Raw genomic sequence first — 27,777 nt, 5'->3', positions numbered from 1 at the left:
GAGCAGCCAAGGAGTGGCTCCAAGGCAAAGGAAGCTGGCAGCATAGTATTTAGCAGGAAGGGAAGGCCTCCCCAATAACAGGAAACTAAGAGCAGAGTCCAAAGCGGAAAGAGGGAGGAGACTGCTGCAGCAGTAGCTACTGGTGGGAGCCTAATGTGGCAGAGGGGCTGCCGACACCAACACGGAGGCTGAGGGCCCCCAAAAGGAGTGCTGGAGGTACCACCGCCATCCTCCTCGCCCACCCCTCTGCCCTCCTGACGCGATCCTCGCCTACGGGGGGTCTTCCCCTCCCAGCACTTGCAAGCTGCCGGCTCATCGCCTGCCAATCCTCCTTGGACACAGGCTCACCGCAAAAGAAGCTGCGAGGTGTCCGATTTGGGCACTTGAGGCCCTAGATCCGGGGCGGTGGACGCCAGGCAAGGCAAGGCAAGGCCATTGGTGGGCGCCTGGATGGAGAAGGGGGATGGGATGGACTCCTGCAGGAGGAAGGGGGCGGGGGCAGGCGCCGCCGGGTGAGACTGAGGTGGAGGAGGAGGGAAGGGGGGAGTGAGAAGGGCAATAGGAAAGGAGGGTAGCTTTAGGAGCCAGACAAGACCTTGAAGGTGAGCGCGGGGAGAAGAGGGCTCTGGGTGCCAAGAAAGCGACTGGGGGTAGACAGGGGGCGTGTGAGTAGCCTACTGGGGCGTTCAGCGCAGGAGGACGGTGTGAGTGAATGCGTGCATGCGTGCGGGTCAGGGCGGTGGGGGGATAGGCGCTTTGCAGGGTATTTTTAAAGTGGGCTTCAGTGGCGGGTGGTGGAGGCTGGGGTCTCTGAACAAGGAGGTAGCCCGCCCCCTTCTGCAGAGTTCCTAACCCCAGCAGGCACCACTGCTGCTGCTGTCCTTCCCGGCAGCCTAGAGGAACCAAGGAGGGAGAGCACTTTCGGGCACACGGCCAGGATTTCCAGCATTGCTGCCAGGCTCATGGGGAAAATATATAGGCACTGGCGCAGGGTGCATGGAGATGTCGCTGTTGGGAGACCTTCACCCTACCTTAAGGCATATTGAACGTTCCCTTCTTATCTTCTCTCCTCCCGTTGCAGACATGAAAACCGCCAACTCACAGGAGGCCGAAGGGCAACAAACCAGGGCAGTTGCAGGACGGGCCACTGGGTGTGCAAACATGACGAAGAAAAAAGCCTCCCAAAAGAAGCAGAGAGGCAGACCTTCGTCCCAGCCCCGCAGGAACATCGTGGGCTGCAGAATTTCACACGGGTGGAAGGAAGGCGATGAGCCCATCACCCAGTGGAAAGGAACCGTTCTGGATCAGGTGCCTATAAATCCTTCTCTTTATCTGGTGAAATATGATGGAATTGACTGTGTCTATGGACTGGAACTTCACAGAGATGAAAGAGTTTTGTCTCTTAAAATTCTTTCTGACAGGGTGGCATCATCTCAAGTCAGTGATGCAAACCTTGCAAATACCATAATTGGTAAAGCTGTGGAACATATGTTTGAGGGTGAGCATGGTTCTAAGGATGAATGGAGAGGAATGGTCTTAGCCCAAGCACCTATCATGAAAGCCTGGTTTTATATTACCTATGAGAAAGATCCTGTCTTGTACATGTACCAGCTTCTAGATGATTATAAAGAAGGAGACCTCCGTATCATGCCAGAGTCCAGTGAGTCTCCTCCAGCAGAGAGGGAGCCAGGAGGAGTTGTAGATGGCCTGATAGGTAAACATGTGGAGTATACCAAAGAAGATGGCTCCAAACGGATCGGCATGGTCATTCACCAAGTGGAAGCCAAACCTTCTGTGTATTTCATCAAGTTTGATGATGATTTCCATATCTATGTCTATGATTTGGTGAAAAAGTCCTAACTGTTAGGGTGAACTTTGCCACATTTGTGGAAACAAGTGTGTACTTTGTAGACATGCAAAATAATGTTACTTTTCAGTGTATCGAAAGCTTAAGGGTCCCTGTTAATTCGACATCTTTGCCAGCATAACTATTGTTTTGTTCTGAAAAATACAAATTTGTGTGGACATGACATGCTGTGTGTAAGGAATTTATCATGTTGAAAAGATTGGGTGTGTTTGGTGGATGGGACATGAAAGGAAGGAACAGCTGTAAATTCAGGCTGCGAATAAAGTTCAGCCAGTACCATAATCAGTCATCTAAAAATGAAATAGGACTTAGTTGGTCTGGTCTAGGGAGGTGGGGTGGGGGAGAGAAAGAACTAGAGATGGGCTGTGGGGGAAGGGAGAAGGGGAGGTGGCTGCTTAGGAGGAGGTGGGGAGGGGGCAGAAATAGAAAGGCTCCTAAGGGGGGAGGGTGACCTAAAAGACAGGGAGGCCCCCCCGAACCTGGAGGGGATGAAGAATAACAGAGGAAAGTGAGATCCTGGGGCTTAGAGGAAAACAGACAGAATAAATTGGGTAGAGAAGGGCACAAAGAAGCTTAGAAGAGGTCCAGAGTAAGGGAGAGAAAGATGAAGTTGGCAGGGACCTGGAGAGAGGCTAAAAGGATATTCAAATGGTGGCCTATGAGTGAGTGAGGAGCCAGAAGGGGAAGGACACAGAGGAAGGAGGAATTCTAAGAAAAAAGACTGACAGAGAGAGTGAGAATACAGAAAAAAAAAAAAAAAAAATATATATATATATATATATATATATATATATATATATGGAGAGTGGGGTCCAGGAGAGATGGGAAGACCTAGGAAAAAGTAGGATTCCTGGCAGTATCCAAATTGCCCCCTCTGGCTTTGTGCCCAAAGGATGTGACAATAGTCAAAGAAACCAGATGGACTGGAGGTTCCCTAGAGGGACATTCTGACAGGAATGTCCCATGAGTTAAGCAGAAGTCAATTTTATACCTAAAAGGCTTTTATTATTTCAAGAAGTTCATGCCACACCTGCTGAGCAGAACCCCCGCCTCAGCCTAAACACACTAACATGGTGTACCATACGCAGGGAGCTCATATTTTCCAGAGGACCCAAGAGCAGTAAATCTCAGACCTGAAGGTCTTGGTTCACTTCTCTCAGAACTTAAAAGATGTGCCACCTTGCATTTGGAAAGCATTTTATCCAGAAAAATGGAAACTTTCTAAACCCAGGTACAGCAGTCCCCTCACTGTTTTTCCTCCTCCTGGGCTATACCTTGCCTCCTTATGGAAGAGGTGCATCAGAGGATTGAGCCTAATGTTTCTCTCCATGGCATGGGGAATACTTGACTGTCCATACTTCTCTCAGCAGCTGCCTGAAACCACAGGTGGCTCCACCCAGTGCTTCAGCAAACTGAAGGTCTGCTGCCCTCAGAGGCCCTATTCTGGCTATACCCCGACAAAGCCAATGGCTACTGACCCTTCATAGGTACTTCCTGACCAGTCTTGCCCGCCTCAAGCACATGAGGAGCTGTGATCGAAGTTTGTGCAGTTCTATTTCCAGGTGAGATAAATGGCATGGGCAGTTGGGCTAGGAGTATAACTAACTCCTTTGACTGTGTAGTGCCACATAGGTGATTGGTAGGGGGGAAGGTGTGGTGCTCCTGTCCCCAGTAAACTCCCTCAGAGATACTGTGTCCCAACACATGAGTCTTTGTCCTTCTCTTCCTCTTCTTCTTGCCTTTCCCCAGTCTGTCTGTGGAAGTTCCTTTCAAAACCCTCTCTCTGGTTTTCCCATTTCCTACTTCACTAAAATATACCCCTGCCCTCAAAGAAACAGTTTTGATGACTCCCCACTGCCCAGGCTCCCTTAACTCCATGCATAGCAGGGAGAGGGGGAGACAGGAAGCTTCCAGGAGTTGAAAGAAGGTGGTAATTCAGGTTCATTCTCTCCATCCAACATGACCTGGAGCTGTTTGCCTCAAGAATTACACAAGGCAAGCCCACTTCACCATAGCAGGGATAAGTTTTCTTTCATACATCATATAATTTAGTCTAGCAAATGCCTGCTGGCCAGTCATGGGCCAATTTCAGCCCACTGTCCTATTATGTTTCTGCCATTTCCCATTTTAAAATTAGCTACTTAGACATTTGGGGGACTTCACATGGCAAAAATCCACATTTCTGGCTCACCTGAAAAAAAAAAAAAAAAAAAAAACGAAAACAAACACAGAAACAAAAATCCAAGGATTAAGGCCCACATTCCGACAAGGATACAAGCAGCTGGCTCTGAGGAAGGGCTCAGCCCATTTTAGACTCAGAATGCTCTCAAGTTGGCCACACCCCCAGCTGGCCTGCTTCATTCTAATAAAATGCTCAGTTGTCCCCTGGAGGTATTTGCATTCCTAGCTTTGGGTCTAGACCCAGAGGAAACTGCCTAGCCCCCCTTTGGCTCACTTTGACCCCATTTGCTTTTAAATCTATTTGCTTTATCTCCATCTTACCAATACTTACTTCAGGTGGGCTCTCTGCCAGGCAGTCTTCCAGGAACTGGTACTTAGGATATGGTAATAAACAAAAGAAACAAATAAAATAATACTACCATCATGGGACTTTCATTTTAGTGTGGGAGACAGACGGTAGTCAAGATACAATAAGTAAAATATAAAGTATTTTCAAAGTGTTAAGTGTTAGGAAGGAAAAAATAAAGCAAAGAATGAGGGATTGAAATTCCAGGGAGGAGGCTGATGTTGGATAGGACAGATTGTGAAATCAAAGAGGGCCTCACTGAGAGCATGGTTTTTGAGTAAAGACTTGAAGGCAATGAGAGAAGTGGCCTTGTGGCTGTCTGTGCTAGGACCATTCCAGGTAGAGGGACAGCAATTGCTGAGGTTCCAAGGCAGGAGTAGCCCTAGCATGTTCAAGGAACACTGAGGATACCAGCATGCCTGGAGCTGAGTGAGAAATATAGAGGATACTCAGGAAGTGAGTTCAGAGAGGTGATGGTGATACCAGAGAAAGAGGCCTCAGAGTTTTTATGTTCCCAGAATGGAATTTGACTTTTACAGTGAGTATGGTGGAAACTCATTTGAATATTTCTAGCAGAAGCTGGATATGATTCGTTTTGTCTTTTAACAGGACCATTCTGGAAATTGTGCAGTGTAATGTCTGTGGTTAAAGTTTGAAGAAGAGGTCAAATATACCAATGAAAAAGAGTAGAGACCTATATTGAAATTTACATTTAAGAAACTTGAATCATAATAGAGGTGATATTTAAGGTGAATGATGACCGTATATTTTATTCAATTAATGGATCTGCCAGTAGAAGATTCTTGAAGTTGTATAAAGTTTTACAAGCATAACACTTCTGATGGAGGATCAAATTACCATGATATGACTACTACTAAATGTGTGAGACATTCAAAATAATAAAAAATACATAGTGCTTCTTTAATCTGTTTTAATATTGCAAAAAAAATACCCTTAGATCTCTTTATTACAACATACACAAAATAAATTCCTCATGGAAAAATGTTAATACTTAAATTTGGAAGGTAATATTTATATAACTTTTAGAATAAATTGAAAGTGAATATTTATTTTTTTACCATGAAAATATGGAAATATATTTTAACAGAAGAAAGTGAACAAGTGATGAAAAAAAAGTTTGATAAGCTTAATTATTTTAAAACATACAAACCCCTAATTTCAAAAATCATCATGAAAAATTTGGAGTAAAAAATATTAGGGTACAAACTTTGATAGTTAAAATGAATTAAATAGATAAAAATATATTCAATGAAAAAATAAACAGTCCATAGAAAACTTGGCAAAGTATATGAATAGACAATTCACAAATAGATCAAAGTCAATGAATATACATTACCTTCATAGGCTCTCCATTACCTTACTGTATAGTTTTCATAATATGTCATCTAGCATACTATATAATCTACTTGATATGTTTATTTTTGTTTCCCTGCCAGAATGTAAATCCTGAAAGTGCAATTTTTTTCCTTTATACTCACCAGTGTATCCCATGTCCTTAGAAGAGTACCTGGCATACAGTAAGTGTGTAATAAACATTCATTACATATATGAATCTCTTCTATTAACTATGAATTAACTAAGAAAATGAAAATTAAAGTGAAATAATCTCACACACATTAGATCAGCAAAATGTGAAGTTTTAAAATATGTATTAGGAAGTTAAACAAGTGGGAGATCCTATACAATGTAGGTGAGTTTGTCAGAAAGAAATTTGCCATTATCTAGTGATGACATACATAGAGGTTAGTGTATTCCCAGCAATTTCATTCTTATATATTGTTGAAAGGCAATTCTGTATGTGTCTCTCATGTTACTGTACATCTGGCAAGCAAAACACTGACTTGTTTCTTTTGAGCTATCTCTTGAAAGGTGTTTGTAGAATGGAAGGTAATATTTTCAAATTATATATCTGATATTTAATATTCACACTAAAGAACTTCTATAACCCAACAATAACAAAAATTAACCAAAAAAGTGGGCAAATTATTTGCATAGATATTACTTGTATAATAAGTTGCCAATAGGTATATATAAAGATGTTCAACATCACTAATCATCAGTGAAGTGCAATTTATAACCACAAAAGTGTATCACCTCATACCCACTGAGATGGCTTATATAAAAAAACAAACCAGAAAATATTAAGTGATGGTGAAGATGTGGAGAAATTTAAACTATGATGCACAATTGGTGGGAATTATAAAAAGATTGAAAATGATATGGCAGTTTCCCCCAAAAAAGTATTTAAAAATATAATTTTCATATGATTCAGTAATCCTATCCTTGGGTAATCCTATTTCTTTTTTTTTTTTCCATTTTTCGGGCTGCTCCCATGGCACATGGAGGTTCCCAGGCTAGGGTTCTAATTGGTATATAACAGTATATACCAAAACAATGAATGCAGGATGTTGAAGCAATACGTATAGCAGAATTATTCACAATAGCCAAAAGATGGAAGCAACACAAATATCCATTGCCAGATGAATGGATAAACAATGTATATAAATACAATGTAATGTTATCCACCCTTGAAAATGAAGGAAATGCAGATATGTACAACATAGGTGAAACTTAAGGGCCATTATGTTAAATGAGATGAGCCAGACACAAAAGGTCAAATATTGTATGATTCCATTTATATTACTTACCTGGAATAGTCAAATTCTTAGAAACAGAAGAACAGTGGTTGGCAGGGCCTGGGGGGAAGGAGGAATAGGGATTTATAACTTAGTGGGTACCGAGTTTCAGATTGGAAAGATAATTTTTGATGATGGACGGTGGAATAGTTGCACAACAGTGTGAATGTATGTAATGCCGCTAAGCTATATACTTGGAATGGATAAAAGATTATGTTATGTTTATTTAGAGCAAAGTAGTAATTTTTAAAATATATTATCTCTAGTGACATCATCCAGATGGCAGATAAGAGGCATCTGACCTTCCTTCCTCCAAAAGATGCACTGAGTATGCAGCTACACATGGATGAAATTTCTCTGAGAAAAATCCAGAAACTACTTCACTGACTCCTACACACTGTACATCTGAGAAATGGAATAGGAAAGGATATGCAAGAGGAGTAGCACTCTTGCTATGAAGCCCATTTATGGCACATGTTGTCTTAGGAATCAACTCTCAACTCCTTGACTATCCCTATGGAGTGAAGGGTTTCACCAAACATCTAGTACTCCAATTTTTATGGCTGCCACTGAAGGATGGGCCCCTGAATCACCTAACTCTGATAGAGAATAGGGCTTGTACTCATAGGCCCCATGGGAGCATAGCAAAGGAAGCAGTTATAAAATGGTGCATGAGCACTCCCACAGTTATATTTTCCAGGCTTAGTACAGAAAGAGCAGACAAAATTGTCCATCTCCTAGTTACACTGTGGAAGGGGTTTGACAGCATATGTTCACAGTTTGCTATCTGAGAGGTTGTCTTCTAATCAGCCTATATGTGGGAGCAGACTGAGAGTCTCCCGGAAGCCTGAAAGAACTTATGGGCACATCCCCTATATCTCTTCCTGCCTTGCTTGAACAATAAAAGTAAATCTCTAGGTTCAACCTAGAAAGCACTTGTCCACACATCTAGCACCAATATTATTAAGGCTGCCTCCTGAGTAACAAGCTTCTAAATCATTTAAGCTGGGAGGTGAGGGGGTTTGAAATTCACAAGTCACCAAAGACCACTCAAAACAAGGACATGGTTATCTCTGGGCACACAAACACTCCCAGAGACTATTCCCACTGGCTAATCACAGAGGCCAAACATCCAGGTCCTGGATTCATCATGACAGGTGAGTATTCATCTGCATAACTAATGTCCTGAATATCCCAGCTGCTACTTGAGGTTTGGCTTCCAATTAACCTATATAAAGGAACTGAAGGCCAGGCAATTAGCAGCTTACTGGGAGTCTGAACAGACATGTAGGCCTTTCCCATGCCCTTGGGACACTGAGGTATCTTGTTACTCCTTAATCTACTAGGAGCCACTAAGAAAAAAAGATGGCAGCTTGGACAATCACAGTGGTTTAAGAGGCAACTGGGAGCTCCCACTAGGCTGATTGATGATGTTCATCTAGTACACAGGCCAGTCTGTTTTATGTAATGCACTGACCAACACAGAGAGTCTAGGAAAGATAAGAAAAAGTATTCTTCTAAGCAAATAACAAGATAAATTTCAAGGAATCAAACTTAAGCAAAATGAAATAAGTGACTTATCAAACAAAGAGTTCCAAATAATATTAAGGTACTTACTGAAGTCAGGAGAGAAGTGCTTAAAAAAGGGAAAATTACAAATGATATACAAATTAAATTTTAAAAAATATTTTATTAAAGTATAGTTGATTTACAATGTTGTGTAAATATCTGCTATACAGCAAAATAACTCATACGTATATACACTTTTATTGCATATATATTTCCATCATGGTCTATCACAGGAGATTGGCTATAGCTCTCTGTGCTATACAGTGGGACCTTATTGTCTGTCCATTATAAATGTAATATTTTACATCTATTAAACTCATCCCACTCCATCCCCCTTCCTACTTGGCAACTACAAATGTGTTCTCTATGTCTGTGAATCTGTTTCTGTTTTGTAGATAGGATAACTTGTGCCATATTTTGGATTTTTTAGATAGGTTAACTTGTGCCATATTTTAGATTCCACATATAAGTGATATCACATTAGGTATTTGCCCTTCTCTGTCTGACTGAACTTCAATTACTATGATAATTTTTAGTTGCATCCAAGTTGCTGTGAATTGCATTATTTTGGTTTTATAAGGCTAAGTAATATCCCATTATATGTATGTACCACATCTTCTTAATCCACTTATCTGTCAATGGACATTTAGGTTATTTCCGTGTCTTGGTTATCATGAAAAGTGCAACAATGAACATAGGGGTGAATATATCTTTTTAAATTATAGTGTTGTCTGGATATATGCCCAGGAGCAGGATTACTGGGTCAGAAGGTAGTTCAATATTTAGTTTTCTGAGGAACTCCATACTGTTTTCCAAAATGTCTTCATCAGTTTACATTCTCATCAACAGTGTAAGAGGGTTCTCTTTTTCTCAGTAGCCTCTCCAGCATTCGTTATTTGTAGACTTATTAATGATGGTCATTCTGACCAGTGTGAGGAGGTACCTCATTGTAGTTTGGATTTACATTTCTCTAATATTTAATGATAGTGAACATTTTTTCATGTGCCTTCTGGAGATCTGTATGTCTTCTTTGGAGAAATGCCTAAGTAGGTCTTCTGCTCATTTTCAATTTGGTTGGTTGTTTTTTGTTGTTGATTTGTATGAGCAATTTTTACATTTTGAAGATTAATCCCTTGTCAGTTGCATCGTTTGCAACTATTTCATCCAATCCTATAAGTCACCTTTTTTTTTTTAATGGTTTCCTTTGTTGTGCAAAAGCTTGTGAGTTTGATTGGGTCCCTTCTTTTCTATTGCCTTGGTAAACTGACCTAAGAAAACATTTATACAGTGCCTTGGTAAACTGACCTAAGAAAACATTTATACAGTTTATGTCAGAATGTTTTACCTATGTTCTCTTCTAGGAGTTTTATGGTTTCTTGTCTTATGGTTAAGTTTTCAAGCAATTTTTTAGCTTATTTTTGTTCATGGTGTGAGGGTGTGTTCTAGTTTCATTGATTTACATGCAACTATCCAGTTTCTAAAGTATCACTTGCTGAAGAGACTGTCTTTTCCCTTTTTATATTTTTACCTCCTTTAACAAAGATTAACTGACCATGGGTGTCTGAGTTTATTTCTGGGCTCTCTGCTCTGTTCCCTTGATCCTTATGTCTGTTTTTGTACCAGTAACACATGGATTTGACTACTGTAGCTCTGCAGTATTTTCTGAAGTCTGGAGAGTTAGGGCTCCTGCTTTGTTTTCTGCCTGCCCCCCGCCCCGCCGCCACCGACCAGGATTGCTTTGGCAATTCTGTGTCTTTCATGTTTCCATATAAATATTTGGATTATCTGTTCTAGTTCTGTGAAAAATGCCATGGGTGATTTGATAGTGATCACATTATATCTGCAGATTGGTTTGATAAGTATGGTCATTTTAACAATATTAATTCTTCCAATACAAGAGCATGGGATATCTTTCCATTTCTTTGAATCCTATTTAATTTCCTTGATTAATGTTTTATAGTTCTCAGCATGTAAGTCATTTACCTTCTTGGTCAGGTTTATTCCTGGGAATTTAATTTTGGGGGGTACAATTTCAAAAGATATTGTTTTTTCATATATTCCTTTTCTAATATTTCATTTTTAGTACTCAGAAATACTATCAATTTCTGAATGTTAAGCTTGTATCCTACTAGTTTGCTGAATTCATTGATCAGTTTGAATAGTTTTTGTATGGGTCCTTAGGGATTTCTATGCCATATCATTTGCATATACTAACAATTTTACCTCTTCCAATTTGGATTCCTTTTCTTTGTTTTGTTTGATTACTGTGTATAGGTTCCAATACTGTGTTGAATAAAAGTAGTGAAACTGGGCATCCTTGTCTTGTTTCAGATTGTAGCAGGAAGACTCCATTCCATTGAGTATTGTATTGGCTATGGATTTGTCATAAGTGGCTTTTATTACGGTGAGAAATATTCCCTCTATACTCACTTTGGTAAGAGTTTTTATCATGAATGTATGTTGAATTTTGTCAAATGCTTTTTCTAAATCTATGGAGAAAATCATAAGGTTTTTGACTTTTATTTTGGTAATGTGGTGTATTACTATGATTGGTTTTCATATGTTGAACCATCCTTGTGAATGGAGAATATATTCCACTTGGTTGCAGTGGATGATCTTTTTTATGTGTTGTTGGATTCTGTTTGCTAAAATTTTGTTGAGAATTTTTTCATTTATATTCATCAAAGATATTGGCCTATAATTTTATTATTTGGCAATGTCTTGTCTGGTTTTGGTATTCAGGTGATGGTGGCTTCATAGAATATCTTTGGGATTGTTCCTTCTTCATTCTTTTAGAAAAGTTTAAGAATGATCAGTATAAATTCTTCTTTGTATATTTGATAGAATTCCCTGGTAAAGCCAACTTGTCCTGGACTAATTTTTGTAGGGAGTTTATATTCTTAAATTACATGTTGAATTTCATATGTGGTGATCAGTCTGTTCAAATTATCTATTTCCTCTTCATTCAGTTTAGGTCCACTTTATGTAATTAGAAAGTTGTCCATTTCTTGTAGGTTGTCAAATTTATTGGAATAAAATTTTTCATAGTGTTACTTTATAGGATTTTTGTGTGTTTCTTCAGTTTTCATTGAGATTTCTCCTTTTTCATTTCTTAATTTGCTTATTTCAGTTCTTTCTCTTTTCTTATTGGTGTGCCTGGCATGAGAATTTTCAATTTTGTTCACACTTTCAAAGAACCAGCTCAAGTTTTTATTGACTTTTTCTATTGTTTTTTGAATCTCTATTTTTTTTCCATTCCCAGGTATTTTTTTTAAATTTCTTTATATATGTATTTTTTCTACTGCACGGCATGGCGACCCAGGTACACATACATGTATACATTCTTTTTTCTCACATTACATGTTCCAAAATAATTGACTAGGCAGAGTTCCCAGGGCTACACAGCAGGATCCCATGGCTAATCCATCCTGAAGGCTTCATTCTGCATCTCTTTACCCCAAGCTCCCAGTACCTCCTATTCCCTCCCCTTGCCCCTTGGCAACAAGTCTCTTCTCCAAGTCCATGATCTTCTTTTCTGTGGAAAGGTTAATTTGTGCCATATATTAGATTCCAGATATAAGTGATATCTTATGGTATTTGTCTTTCTCTTTCTGGCTTACTTAACTCAGGATGAGAGTCTCTAGTTCCATCCATGTTGCTGCAAATGGCATTACTTCACTCTTTTTTATGGCTGAGTAGTATTCCACTATGTATATATACCACAGCTTCCTGAAGCAATCATCTATCAGTGGACATTTGGGTTGTTTCCATGTCTTGGCTATTGTGAATAGTGCTGCAATGAACATGAGGGTGCATGTGACTTTTTTAAGTAGAGTTTTGTCCAGATATATACCCAAGATTAGGATTTCTGGGTCATATGGTAGTTCTACATATAATTTTCTAAAGTACCTCCATACTGTTCTCCATAGTGCTTGTGCCAGCTTACATTCTGACCAAGAGTGCAGGAGGGTTCCCTTTTCTCCACACCTGCTCCAGCATTTGTTATTTGTGGACTTATTAATGATGGTCATTCTGAATAGTGTGAAGTGGTATCTCATGGTACTTTTGATTTGCATTTCTCTAATAATTGTGGATGTTGCGCATTGTTTCAAGTGCTTGTTGTACATCTGTATACCTTCCTTGGAGAATGTCTATTCAGGTCCTTTGCCCCTCTTTCCATTGGGTGGTTGGCTTTTATGCTGTTGAGTTGTTTAAGTTGTTTGTATATTTTAGAGATTAGACCATTGTCAGTTGCATCATTTGGAACTATTTTCTCCCATTCTGTAAGTTATCTTTTTGGTTTCCTTTGCTGTGCAAAACTTGTCAGTTTGATTAGGTCCCATTGGTTTATATTTGCTCTTATTTCTGTTGCTTTGGGAAACAGACCTGAGAATATATTCATAAGGTTGATGTCAGAGAATGTTTTGCCTCTGTTCTCTTCCAGGAGTTTGATGGTGTCTTGTCTTATATTTAAGTCTTTCAGCCATTTTGAGTTTATTTTTGTGCACGGTGCGAGGGTGTGTTCTAGTTTCATTGATTTGCATGCTGCTGTCCAGGTTTCCCATCAAGACTTGCTGAAAATACTGTCTTTTCCCATTTTATGTTCTTGCCTCCTTTGTCAAAGATTACTTGACCATAGGTGTCAGGGTTTATTTCTGGGTTCTCTATTCTTCTCCATTGGTCTGTATTTCTGTTTTGGTACCAGTACCATACTCTCTTGATGACTGTGGTTTTGTACTACTGCCTGAAGTCTGGGAGAGTTATGCCTCCTGCTTGGTTTTTGTTTCTCAGGATTGCTTTGGCAATTCTGGGTCTTTGTGGTTCCATATAAATTTTTGGATTGTTTGTTCTAGTTCTGTGAAAAATGTCATGGGTAATTTGATAGGGATTGCATTGAATCTGTAGATTGCTTTGGGTAATTTTTACAACATTAATTTTTCCAACCCAGGAGCATGGAATAGCTTTCCATTTCTTTGCATCTTCTTTAATTTCCTTGATTAATGTTTTATAGTTCTTGGCATATAAGTCCTTTACCTCTTTGGTCAGGTGTATTCCCAGGTATTTGATTTTTTGGAGTGCAATTTTAAAAGGTATTGTATTTCTGTATTTCTTTTCTAATGTTTCATTTTTAGTATACAGAAATGCGACTGATTTCTGAATGTTCATCTTGTATCCTGCTACTTTGTTGAATTTGTTGATTAGTTCAATTAGTTTTGGGGTTGAGGCCTTAGGGTTTTCTAAATATAATATCATGTCATCTGCATACAATGACAGTCTTATCTCTTCTCTTCCTATTTGGATGCCTTTTGTTTCTTTTGTTTGTCTGATTGCTATGGCTAGGACTTCCCAGTACTATGTTGAATAACAGTGGTGAGAGTGGGCATCCTTGTCTTGTCCCATATTTTAGTAGGAAGGCTTTCAGCTTTTCTCCATTGAGTATTATGTTTGCTGTGGGTTTGTCATAAATGGCTTTTATTATGTTAAGGAATATACCCTCTATACCCACTTTGGTAAGAGTTTTTATCATGAATGGATGTTGGACTTTGTCAAATGCTTTTTCTGCATCTATTGAGATGATCATGTGATTTTTTTACTTTTCTTTTGTTAATTTGGTGTATGATGTTGATTGATTTATGTATGTTGAACCATCCTTTTGAACCTGGGATGACTCCCACCTGGTCATGGTGTACAATCTTTTTGATATGTTGTTGGATTCAGTTGGCTAAAATTTTGTTGAGAATTTTTGCGTCTAAATTCATCAAAGATTTTGGTCTATAGTTTTCTTTTTTGGTGGTATCTTTGTCTGGTTTTGGAATTAGGGTGATGGTGGCATCATAGAATGTCTTTGGGAATGTTTCTTCTTCTTCAATTTTGAAAAAGTTTAAGGAGCATTGGTTTAATGACAAGTCACAATGGATCCTACATAAATACAAAAAACCATAAGAGAATACTATAAACAACTATATGCCAACAAATTTGACAACCTAGAAGAAATGGACATCTGTCTAGAGACCAACAGCCTGCCAAAACTGAATCAAGAAGAAATAGATCAACTCTACGACCAGTCACTAGAAATGAAATTAAATATGTCATAAAAACACTGCCTACAAATAAAAGTCCAGAATCTCTGTTTTTTTAATTTCCTCTCTAATCGTGATGATTTCTTTCCTTCTGCCAAGTTTGGGCTTTGTTTCTCTAATTCTTTTAGGTGGTAGGTTGTGTTGTTGATTTTGAGATTTTTCTTCTTTTGTGAGGAAGGCCTATATCGCTATGTGCTTTGCTCTAAGAATTGCTTTTGTGACATCCCCTATATTTTGTATGGTTGCATTTTCATTGTCATTCATCTCAAGGTATTTTTTTTCAATTTCCTTTTTTAGTTCCTCATTGAGCCATTGAATTTTAATAGCATGTTGTTTATTCTCCATGTAGTCATTTTTTCTCATTTATTTTCTTGTGGTTGATTTCTAGTTTCATGACATTGTGGTCAGAGAAGATACTTGAAATTATTGTTATACTCTTAGATTTATGGAGGTTAGTTTTGTGCCCCTGTATATAGTCAATCCTAGAGAATGTTCTATGTGCCCTTGAAAAAAAAAGTATATTCTGTGGGGTCTTTTTTGATGTACTGTCCTAAAAATATCAATGAAGTGTAACTATTCTATTGTATCATTTGCCTTATTGATTTTCTGTCTAGAAGATTTGTCTAGTGATGTGCATAAGGTGTGAACGTCTCCTACTATTATTGTATTCCCATCAATTTCTCCTTTTATATCTGTTAGTATTTGTTTTATGCATTAGGTTGCTTCTATATTAGGGGCATATATGTTGGTGAGTATAATAGCCTCTTCTTGAATTGATGATTTTTTAATTAGTGTCCTTCTTTATCTCTCTTTATGGCCTTGGTTTTGAAGTCTATTCTGTCTGATGTGAGTATTGATTATGACTCCTGCTTTCCTGTCATTTCCATTTGCATGAAATATATTATTCCATCCCTTATTTTCAATCTACGTTGGTCTTTTGCCATACAGTGGGTCTCTTGTAGGCAGCATATTGTAGGCTTTTGTTTTTTTATCTAGTGTGCCTCTCTGTGTATTTTGATTGTAACATTTAGTCCATTTGTGCTAATTATTGATAGATATGTATTTATTGCTATTTCAAATCTTTTTGTCCAGTTGATTCTATGTTTCTGCTTTGTTCTTTTCTTATTCTTTCTGTGGTTGGATGATTTCCAACCACATCTTTTTTTGTGTGAATGTATTATTTGTTTTTGATTTGTGGTTTCCCTGCTTTTCCTGTATGTTAAACTCTACATATATATGCTTTCTTTAGCCTAATATTCATATAGGCTCAAACACATTCTATAAAAACAGAGTCTAGATTTTCTTACTCTCCTTCCACATATTTTATGATTTTGATGTCCTTTTTTTACATCTTCACCTTTATCCTTTGGGTGTTCCTTTTCATTGCTTTTGCAAATAGGATATTTTTTATCTATATATTAGCTTATTTAAATTGGCTTATCTACTTTCCAATTGTTATTTCTTCCATCCTATGTGTTCTTTCTTCTTCACAATTTAGAGTAGATCTTTCAATATTTCCTTTAGGATAGGTCTAGTATTGCTGTATTCTTTTACTTTTTGCTTGCCTGAGGAATTCTTTATTTCTCCTCTATTTTAAATGGTGATCTTACTGGTTAGTGGGTTCTGGGTTGCAAAATTTTCTCTTTTAAAATTTGAATATATCTTGCCACTCTCTTCTGGCCTGTAATATTTCTATTGGGAAATAATCTGATAGCTGTATGGAGTAATTATCTCTTTGCTTTTCTCTTCTTGCCTTTAGAATCCTCTAAAAATCTTTAAATTCCTCCTTATCTATTATAATATGTCTTGGTGTAGATTTGAGTTCAACTTGATTGCCCTCTATGCTTCTTGTATCTGGATATCTGTTTCCTTAGTTAGATTTTGGAAATTATCAGGCATAATTTTCTCAAATATATTTTCAACCCCTTTTTCCCTTTCTTCTCCTTCTGGAAATTCTATTATGTGTAGATTTACAGGTTCTATATTATCCCGTAGATCTCTTATTTTTTAATATAATTATTTGAATATAATCGACTAACCCTTTTGTTATTTTCAGGTGTACAGCAACATGAATCAGTTTTACATATGTGTATATTCATTCCTTTTCAGAATTTTTCCCTGGTATAGGTTATTGCGGATTATTGAGTAGACTTCCCTGTGCTATACAGTATGTCCTTGTAATTTATTTATTTTGAATGTTATAGTGCATATTGTTTATCTCAATCTTCTAATGTAGCTTTCTCCCAACATTTCCCCTTTCGTAACTAGAAGTTTAGTTTCAAAATCTTTGAGTCTATTTCTCTTTGGTGAATAATGTCTTTTTTACTCTTTTTTAAAATTAAAGTGTGGGTAATTAACAATGTTGTACCAATTTCTGTTGTACAGCAAAGGGATACAGGCATTCTCTAGTATAATTTATTATTATATTCCACATATAGTGACCTCATATGGTATTTATCTTTATGTGATTTACTTCACTTAGCATGATAATCTCTAAGTCCACACACATTGCTGTAAATGGCATTATTTTGTCCTTTTTTTATTACATTGTACCATATCTTCTTTATCCATTCCTCCGTTGATGGACATTTATGTTGCTTCCCTGTCAATGGTGCTACGATGAACATTGGGGTGCATGTTTCTTTTCAAATAATGTTTGTCTCCAGATATGTGCCCAGGACTGGGATTGCTGGATTATATGGTAGTTCTATATTTAGTTTTTAAAGGAACCTCCATACTGTTCCCCATAGTAATTGCACCAATTTACATTCCCATCAAAAGTATAGGATGGTTCCCTTTTCTCCATACCCACTCCAGCATTTATTGTTTGTAAACTCTTTGATAATGGCCATTCTGACTGCTGCAAAATGAAATTTTACAAGGCTCTCTCATCTCTTCTGAGATTTTTGCCTTATATAAGACCATTGTCTCAATCTTTAGAAAAATCTAAAATATATGTATATCTATAAACTAAAAACATGTAAATCTATAAAAATTATGTAGATTTCTAGACATTCATCTAAAATGTATTGGTACTCTTTCAATGAGTTTTTAATTTCTGATTTTTTGGAAAATGTGAGGGCATGGGGAGAAAATTCATTTCCTCTTTTTGTTTTATTTTTAAAATTTTATTTTTATTAATATATCATTGATTAGTTTATTTTGATTTACAGTATTGTACCAATTTCTGTACAGCATACAGTATTGCACCAATTTCTGTACAACATATATATATATATATATATATATATATATATATGTATATGTGTGTGTGTGTATACATTCTTTTTCTTGTACTATCTTCCATCATGGTCCAGTCCAAGAGATTGGATATAGCTCCCTGTGCTATACAGTAAGACTTCATTGCTTATCCATTCTAAAAGTAATAGTATTCATCTACCAATCCCAAACTCCCTGTACATCCCACTTTGTCTCCCCCTCCTCCTTGGCAAACACAAGTCTGTTTCTGTTTTGTAGATAGGTTCATTTCTGCCATATTTTAGATTCCACATATAAATGATATATGCTATTTGTCTTTCTCTTTCTGACATACTTCACTTAGTATGAGAATCTTTAGTCGCATCCATGTTGCTGAAAATGGCCTTGTTCCATGATTTTTTATGCATGAATAGTATTCCATTGCATATCTGTGTCACATCTTCTTCATCCTTTCATCTGTTAGTAGACATTTAGGTTGCTTCCATGTCTTGGTTATTGTGAATAGTGCTACAGCAAACATAGGGGTGCCTGTATCCTTTTGAATTGCAGTTTTGTCTGGATACATGCCTAGGAATAGGATTGCTGGATTATATGGTAGATCTATAGTTTCCTGAGGAATCTCTACACTGTTTTCCATAGTGGTTGTACCAATTTACATTCCCAACAGTGAGGGCCTACCCTCTCCAGCATCTGTTATTTGTAAATTGTTAATGATGGCCATTCTGATGGGTGTGATGTGGCAACTCACTGAAGTTTTGATTTGCATTTCTCTAATAATTTTTGTTTTTGAGCATTTTTTCATGTGCCTACTGGCCATCCATATGTCTTCATTGGAGAATGTCTATTTAGGTCATCTGCCCATTTTTTGAGTGGGTTGTTTGTTTTTCTGTTGCTGAGTTGTATGAGTTGTATGTATTTTGGCGATTAGGCCTTTGTAAGTTGCATTGTTCACAAAGATTTTCTCCCATTCTGTGGGGTTTTTTTTTAATGGTTTCCTTGCTGTGCAAAAGCTTTTGAGTTTAATTAGGTCCCATTGGTTTATTTTTGTTTTTATTGTCATTAATATATATTGAATTTATTTTTGTGTATGACATTGAAAAATATTCTAATTTCATTCCTTTACATGTAGCAATCCAGTTGTCAGAGCACCACTTACTGAAGAGATTATCTTTTCTCTACTGTATGTCCTTGCCTCCTTTGTCATAGATTAGTTTACCATAGGTGTTTGAGTTTATTTCTGGGCTTTTTGTCCTGTTCCATTGATCTCTATTTTTGTTTTTCTCCAAGTACCATACAGTTTTGATTGTTGTAGCTTTCAGTATAGTCTGAAGTCAGAAAGCCTGACTCTTCCAGTTCCATTTTTCTTTTCCAACATTGCTTTGGTTATTTGGGGTCTTTTCTGTTTGCATACAAATTTCAAAATATTTTTTCTAGGTCTATGAAGAATGTCATTGATAATTTGATAGGAATTGCATTGAATCTTTGTGGGGAACAAGGCTGTAGTGATGGATCCTGCCCCTTCTTGACAACTTCCCACAACAATGACGCCTCATCTTCAAGCCCCTCCAAGTTTCCTCAGCTTACACCCTCAAATGTGATCACCCTACACTCCAGTCCCTCGAGGTTGTTTCTGTATAGCCACCCCCAATTTTTCCCATGTAACTAGTCTCAGCTCTTTGAGTCTGATCTCCAAACTTGAATTTTTAGTTTCCAACACTGCTGGTACCAGTGTACATTTAAGAGGTGCAGAGCACTAGCACTAAATCTTTGTGGAGGACTATTTCCATGTTGATTGTTTCTCCGTGATCACTGTGTTTTCCCCCAATACCCTAAAGTTCCTCCTCTGTCTTGGTTGATCTCCTATGTGGTGGGGGTACTCCCTAGGGTGCAGGAGCTTTTCCTCTTTTAGCACCCTCCTAGGGGTGCAGGTCTCATCCCTCTTCCTTTTTTTTTTTCCCCCTCTTCCTTTTTCATTTAATCTCTCTTTCTTTTTTCTTTTGTCCTAACTGATTTCTTGAAGTTTTTCTTGCTCTTTCAGAATCCTGACATCATTACTAGCATTCACCAAATTTTCTGTGCAAATAGTTCCATATATAGTTGCATTCTCAATTTATTTGTAGGAATACGTGAGACTCACATCCCACTATTCTGCCATTTTTTCCTCCCCTCACTATGGAGATCTTCTATTACTTCCATTATTTTTTTTACTTGTCTTTCTATCTGTTCTCCTGATTGGGTGATTTCCATTATTCTATCTTTTGAGTCACTTATTTATTCCTCTGCATCATTCATTCTGGTGTTCAATGCCTTAGCTCAGCTTTCATCTCTGCAAAAGAATTTTCCAATTTTTATTGGCTCCTTATAGTTTCTAGTTCCTCTTCAAAGTAATTTGCATGACTGTTGATAGCTGTTCTTAATTCCTTCAGCATTTTCTATATTTTTTTTTCCTTTTAGGACCACACTTGTGGCGTATGGAAGGTCCCAGGCTAGGGGTCAAATTGGAACTGTAGCTGATGCCTATGCCACAACAATGTCAAATCCAAGCCTCATCTGCAGCTTCTGCCATGGCTTGCAGCAATGCTGTATCCTTAACTCACTGAGCAATGCTGGGGCTCAAACCCACATCCTCACAGATACTATATTGGGTTAATAACTTTCTGAACCACAATGGGAACTCCTCAGTACTGTTTTTTAAAACTTGTTGTTGTGTGTTAGACTGCAGGATTCTGTTTTCTTGGAGAGAATGCTCCGTTTAACTGGGAATGGTTCCCATGCTTCTTCTTTTTGCTTATATTTTTCTTTGTGAGTTTAGGGAAAACAATTATGTACTGTAGTCTCAGTGGGCTATTTATATGTGGGAGTGCCATGGGGTACCTTGTGTAGATTTAGTAATTTTTTGGAATGTAGGCTACTTTTGGTTTGAATGCTTACTCTTTCTTTCCTCATTGCATGTATGCCGTTATTGCCTTGATAGGGTGCAGGTACATGTTGTACCTGTACTTCTAGGGAGATGGGGACAATTGCCAGAGCATTTAGGCAGCACCTGGTTGCCAGGCCCTTGGCAGTGGTTTCAACCCTCAGGGAGGTGGGGTTGGCCCCTGGGAACCTTGGCAACAGTAAGGGTGGGGGGGTATGCATTCCCAGTGAGATGGGTCAATAGGTGGTGCTCAGTTGCAGGGCATTCCATGGCAGCATCCCTTGGAGTGACTGGGGCAGCAGGCAGTACTTGGTCACACAACAATCAGTAGTAGTGGGCCATGCCCACCTCTGGTGTTCCAGATGGCTATGGTGGTTTGCACATGCCCCAGTAGATGGAACAAGAGGCACCCTGCTGCCTAAGAGCCCTTGTGTTGTCACAGAGAAAAAAATGTCCTAGGGTAATCCCACCCACTATCCTCTTTCACTCCCCAACAATAGGACCTTCCCTCTCTGGAGGGCCCAGTCCTCCTCCCATACCCCGTCATCTGTAGTGCACCATTCCCTATCCCCCTCAGGCTGTTTCTACACAGCCAACCTTAGTCCTCTCCTTGAGACTGATCTCCAAATCTTGAGCCTCAGCACTAAGTCCCTGCCAGAGTGCATCAGGCTGTGGTGTGCTGGGTGGTGGTACTAATATTCTTTGCAGCTATTTTTGCTTTGCCCCCCTTAGACTGGCTGATGTGCTTTACTATGAGGCTTTTAGGCTCCCCCTCTGTCCTGGCTGCTCTCCCTGTCAGTTAGGTAGTCTCCCAGTGTATGTATTATTTTCCTTGTTCACAGATCCTTATCAGGAGTGCTAGTCAAATCCTGATTCCTTTTTTTCGCTCTTCTCTCCATCTCTTTTACCCTTTTGTTCTAAATAGTTACTTGGAAGTTTTGGAAGTGTGAGGTCTTCTGACAGTGTTCAGTAGATGTTCTGTGTGAACCATACTGCATGTAGTTTTTTTTATTGATTGGGAGAAGGTGAACTCCATGTCCTACTCCTCTGTCATATTGATCCTAGATCACAAAATTTTTTAAAGGACCAAACATAAAACAGTGAACTGAGGAATACAATTTCCAAAGTGAAAAATTAAATATATGAGTTTAACAACATCGAATCAAGCAGAAAAAAAAGATCAGCAACCTTGAACCTTGAACCCATTGCAGTAAAAATTATCTAACAAGAAGATCAAAGAGGAAACAAAAATAATAAAAAAGAAGACTAACTTAAGGGACTTTGGGAAAACTATGAAGGTAGTCCAACAACCGAATTATAGTTATCCCAGAAGAATAAAAATATAAAGACAGGGGCAAAAGGCTTATTTAAAGAAATAATAGCTGAAAACTTCCCAATCTCAAGGAAAGAAAGACATCTAGAACCAGAAAATCCAAAGAACAACAAATAAGCAGCCAAAGAGAAACACAAAGACACACTTTTTAACTCAGTGGAAAAGAGAAACACAAAGACGCACTTTTTAACTCAATGAATTTTATTACATTTATAGTTGTACAATGATTGTCAAAACCCAATTTTATAGCATTTACATCCCAAACCCCAACCCATTTTAATTAAATTGTTCAAGGTTTTAAAGGGTGACAGAGAGAAAGAAAAATCTCAAAGGCAGCAAGGGAAAAGCATATTTTCACATAGAAGAGAATTCCTGTACAACTATCAGTGGAATTTTCAGGAAAAAAACATTGCAGTGCAGAAGGGTGAGGCATGATTAATTTAAAGTACTGATAGAAAAATACTGCCAATAAAGAATACTCTATCCAGAGAGTTGTCTTTAAGAATGGAGGAGAGATAATAAGACTCCCTGATAAAAAGAAACTGAAAGAGCACACTATACTAGCCTTACAAATAGTGTTACAATGAGTTCTTCAAGCAGAAACATAACATTGCTAATTAGTGACACAAAACATATGAAAGTATAAAACTCAAGGGTAAAGATAAATATATAATTAAACTAAGATTACTCTAATATTGTAACAAATCACTCAACCTAGAAAGAAGGTTAAAAGAAAAAAAGTATTAAATTAATTGACCATATGTGCCTTGTTTTATTTCTGGGGTATTTTATGTCATTGATCTGCTTTTGTGCCAGTACTGAAGTCTTTAAAAACATTTTTATTATGATTGATTTACAATGTTCTGTAAACAATGTTGATTTACAGTGTTCTGTGTTTGGGTTTATTTCTGGGTTTTTGATCCAGTTCCATTATCTATATTTCTGTTTTTGTGCGAATACCATACACTTTTGATGACTGTAGCTTTGTAGTAGTGTCTGAAGTCAGGGAGTCGATCTTTTCTTTTCAATATTGCTTTGGATTTTCAAGGTCTTTTGTGTTTCCATACAAATTTTAAAATATTTTGTTCTAGTTCTGTAAAGAATGTCATTAGTAATTTGATAGGGATTGCATTGAATCTGTAGATTGCCTTAGGTTGTATTGTCATTTTGACCATATTGATTCTTCCAATCCAGATCATGGTATATTTTTTCCATCTACTTTTGTCTTCTTCAATTCCTTTCTTTGGTGTCTTATAGTTTTCAGAGTACAAGTCTTTTGTCTCTTTAGGTAGGTTTGTTCCTAGGTATTTTATTCTTTTTGATGCACAAAGGTAAATGGGATGGTTTCCCTAATTTCTCTTTCAGATATTTCATTGTTAGTATCTAGAAGTGCAATCAATTTCTGTGTATTAACTTTGTATCCTGCGACTTTTCCCTATTCATTGATGAGTTCTAGTAGTAATCTGGTAGTGTCTTTAGGAATTTCTAGCTATAGAATCAGGTCACTGCAAACAGTGATAGTTTTACTTCTTTTCCAATTTGGATCCCTTTTTTTTTCCTTCTCTGATGGCCATGGCTAAAATTTCTAAGATTATTTTGAATAACATTTGTGAAAGAGGATATCCTTGTCTTGTTCCTAATCTTAGTGGAAATGCTTTCAGATTTTTACCATTGAGAGTGATGTTAGCTGTGAGTTAGTTCCCCTCTATGCTCACTCTCTGGAGAATTTTTACAGGAATAGGCATTGAATTTTGTCAAATGCTTTTTCTATATATATTGAGATAATCATATGGTTTTTATTTTTCTGTTTGTTGATGTGGTCTATGACATAGATTGCGGATATTGAAGAATCCTTGCATCCCTTGGATAAATCCTACTTGATCATGGTGTATGATCTTTTAAATGTATATTTGCATGCAATGTGCTAATATTTTGCTGGGGACTCTTGCACCTATGTTCATCAGTGATACTGGCCTGTTATTTTCTTTGTAGTATCTTTGGTTTTGGTATCACATTAATGGTAGGTTCATATAATGAGCTTGAGAGTGTTCCTTTCTCCACAGTTTTCTGGAAAAATTTCAGAATAAGAGCTGTTAACTCAACTCTGAATGTTTGGAAGAACTCAGCTGTGAAGCCATCAGGTCCTGGACTTCTGATTTTTGGAGGTTTTTAAATCACACTTTCAATTTAAGTACCTGTGATTGGTCTATTCATATTTTCTGTTTCTTCCTGGTTCAGTCTTGGTAGGTTGTACCTTTGTAAGAATCTTCTAGGTTGTCCATTTTATTGTCATACAGTTGCACATAGTAGTCTCTCATGATCCTTTGTACATCTGCAGTGTCAGTTTTTTTTTGTTGTTGTTGTTTTTTTTTTGTCTTTTTGCTATTTCTTTGGCCGCTCCTGCGGCATATGGAGGTTCCCAGGCTAGGGGTCAAATTGGAGCTGTAGCTGCCGGCCTACACCAGAGCCGCAGCAACGTGGGATCCGAGCCGTGTCTGCGATCTACACCACAGCTCACGGCAACGCCGGATCGCTAACCCACTGAGCAAGGGCAGGGACCGAACCCGCAACCTCATGGTTCCTAGTCGGATTCGTTAACCACTGCGCCACGATGGGAACTCCTGCAGTGTGAGTTTTAATTTCTCCTTTTTCAATTCTAATTTTATTGATTTGAACCCTCTCTTTTTCTTGATGAGTATTTCTTTTTTTAATATATTTTTATTGTTATTTACCCCAACACACTTTTTTCCCACTGTACAGCATGGGGACCTAGTTACACATACATGTACACATAATTTTTTTTCCCATTGTTGTGCTACATTGTAAGTATGTAGACATAGTTCTCAGTGCTACACATCAGGATCTCATTGTTAATCCATTCCAAAAGCAATAGTTTGCATCCATTAGCCCTAAGCTCCCAATCCCTCCCACTCCATCCCCCTCCCCCCAGGCAACTACAAGCCTATTCTCCAAGTCCATGATTTTCTTTTCTGTGGAAAGGTTAATTTGTGCTGTATATTAGATACCAGATATGAGTGATATCATATAGTATTTGTGTTTATATTTCTGACTTACTTAACTAAGGATGAGAGTCTTCAGTTCCATCCATGTTGCTACAAATGGCATTATTTCATTAGTTTTTATGGCTGAGTAGTATTCCACTGTGTATATATACCACATCTTCCTAATCCAATTGTCTGTTAATGGACATTTGGGTTGTTTCCATGTCTTGGCTATTGTGAATAGTGCTGCAATGAACATGAGGGTGCATGTGTCTTTTTTAAGGAACGTTTTGTCCAGATATATGCCCAGGAGTCTTTCTAATGGTATATCAGTTTTGTTGATCTTTTCAAAAACCAACTTTTGGTATCATTGATCCTCTCAATTGCTTTTTTTGTCTCTATGTTATTAATTTATGCTCTAATCTTGATTTCTTTCTTTCTACTTATTTCGGGCTTTGTCTATTCTTCCTTCTCTAGATGTTTAAGTTGTAAGGATTCATTTTTTATTTGAGTTTTTTCTTCTTTCCTGAGATAAGATTGTATTGCTATAAACTTCCATCTCAGAACTGCTTTATCTGTGTCCCATACGTTTTGGATTTCTGTATCTTCATTGTCATTTCTCTTTGGATTATCTTTTAATAACCTCTTTTGATTTCTTCAGTGATTCATTGGTTGTTTAGTAGCATATTGTTTAGCTTCCAAGGGTTTGTGTTTTTTGCTTTTTTTCATGTATTTTATTTGTAGTCTCATAGCATTGTGATGGGAGAGAATACTTGAAATGTTTTCAATTTTTAAAAAAAATTATCAAGGCTTGCTCTGCAGCCCAAGATATTATCTATCCTGGAGAATGTTCTGTGTACACTTGAAAGAATGTATATTCTGCTGCTTTTGGGTGAAACGTTCTATAGATATGATTAAATTCTATTTGGTCTAGTGTATCATTTAAGGCTGTGTTTTCCTTGCTGATTTTCTGTCTGGATGATCTGTCCATGGCTGGTAGTGGGGTGTTAAAGTACTCCACTATTATTGTGTTACTGTCAGTTTCACCTTTTATGACTGTTAGTAGTTGCCTTATATATTGTGCTTCTCCTATGTTGGGTGCATATAGATTTAAAATTGTTATTTCTTCTTGTAATGACCCTTTGATCATTATGTAATGTCCCTTGTCTCTTGTGACCTTCTTTATTTTACAATCTATTTTGTCTGATATGAGTATTGCTACTCCTGTTTTCCTGTAATTTCCATTTGCAGGCAATATTTTATTCTATCCCCTCACTTTAAATCTGTATATGTCCTTATATCTAAAGTGGGTCTTCTGTAGAAAGCATATATCTGTGTCTGGTTTTGAATCCATTCATCTAATCTTTTTATTTTAGTTGGAACATTTAATCCATTTACATTCAATGTAATTATGGCTAAGTATGTATTTCTTGTCATTTACTTAATTTTTTTTTTGGATTACTATTGGGTCTTTTTATCCCTTCCTCTTTTGTTTGTCTTTTCTTGTGATTTTCTGACCATGTTTAGTGTTATGTTTGGCTTGGCTTTTCTTTTTTATGTGTGTGACCATTATAGTTATTTGACTAGTGGTTCCCCTTATATTTTGATATGGCCTTCTATATGTGTGCAGAATTGTTTCTCTTACTGGTCTCCTTAATTTCAAATGCATTTTCAATGTTCCACATTCATCCTGTCTTCTTCTCATGCTTGCTAGTTTAGATATCATATTTGTCAATGGGTGGTCCATACTGTTTTGATTACCATAGCTTTGTAGTATAGCCTGAAGTCAGGGAGCATGGTTCTTCCAGCTCTGTTCTTTCTCAAGATTTGGTTCTTCAGAGCAATACTTTCACAAACTTGTGGTCAATTAATCTATGACAAAGAAGAGACTATAAAATGGAGAAAGACAGTCTCTCTAATAAGTGATGTTGAGAAAACTGGACAGTTACATGGAAAAGAATGAAATTAGAACATACTCTAACTCCATATACAAAAATAAACCTAAAATATATTAAAGACCTAAATCTAAGATGAGATGCTATAAAACTGCCAGACGAAAAGATAGGCAGAACATGTTTTGACATAAATCATAGCAATATTTTTGGATCCATCTCTTAAAGCAAAGGAAATAAATAAAAAATAAATAAATGGAATGTAAATTTAAAGGTTTTTCCACAGCAAAGAAACCATCCATAAAATGAAAATGTAACCTATTGAATGGGAGAAAATATTTGCAAATGATGTGACTAATAATGGATTGGTTAATGCCCAAAAATATATCAACTAATTGTCTAACTCAACGTCCAAAAAATCTAACCTGATTTTTTAAAATGGACAGAAAAAGTGAATATTTTCCCAAAGTGGAAATTCAGATGGCCAACAAGCACATTAAAAGTTGCTCAGCATCACTAATCATCAGGAAAATGCAAATCAAAGCCACAATGAGTTACCATCTCACACCTGTCAGAATGGCTGTCATCAAAAAAACACATGTAACACATGTTGGTGAGGATGTGGAGAAAAAGGAACTTTCATACACAGTTGGCAGGAATATACTGGTTCATCTACTATGAAAAACAGTATGAGGCTTCTCAAAAAATTAAAAA

General features: G+C 37.5%; 1 protein-coding gene across 6 annotated transcripts; it reads left to right on the top strand.

The window, feature by feature from the left end:
• On the top strand, positions 1–27,777 carry SPIN2B (spindlin family member 2B). Of its 6 annotated transcripts, XM_085008022.1 has the most exons (4): positions 1–421; positions 1,082–1,308; positions 10,952–11,054; positions 24,233–27,777. In XM_085008022.1, exons 2-4 carry the CDS (start codon positions 1,084–1,086, stop codon positions 24,340–24,342), a joined length of 438 nt encoding a protein of 145 aa, XP_084864148.1. In that variant the 5' UTR covers positions 1–421; positions 1,082–1,083; the 3' UTR covers positions 24,343–27,777. The 6 variants fall into 6 exon arrangements, with proteins under 6 accessions (XP_084864148.1, XP_084864146.1, XP_084864145.1 ...); XM_085008020.1 differs by lacking the exons at positions 10,952–11,054; positions 24,233–27,777 and having other exon boundaries at positions 1,082–2,030; XM_085008019.1 differs by lacking the exons at positions 10,952–11,054; positions 24,233–27,777 and having other exon boundaries at positions 1–426; positions 1,082–2,030.

Source organism: Sus scrofa, chromosome X, assembly GCF_054392235.1.
Source record: "Sus scrofa isolate SSC_HxYL_T2T_F1_AM1 chromosome X, Sscrofa_HxYL_maternal_Yorkshire_Landrace_v2.0, whole genome shotgun sequence".
Classification (NCBI taxonomy): Eukaryota; Metazoa; Chordata; class Mammalia; order Artiodactyla; family Suidae; genus Sus; species Sus scrofa.
This window is presented reverse-complemented; position numbering and strand designations above follow the sequence as displayed.

Bases quoted from the DNA above. Each gene is read 5' to 3' on its own strand.
- SPIN2B (XM_085008018.1), top strand. From the start codon at position 997: ATGGAGATGTCGCTGTTGGGAGACCTTCACCCTACCTTAAGGCATATT.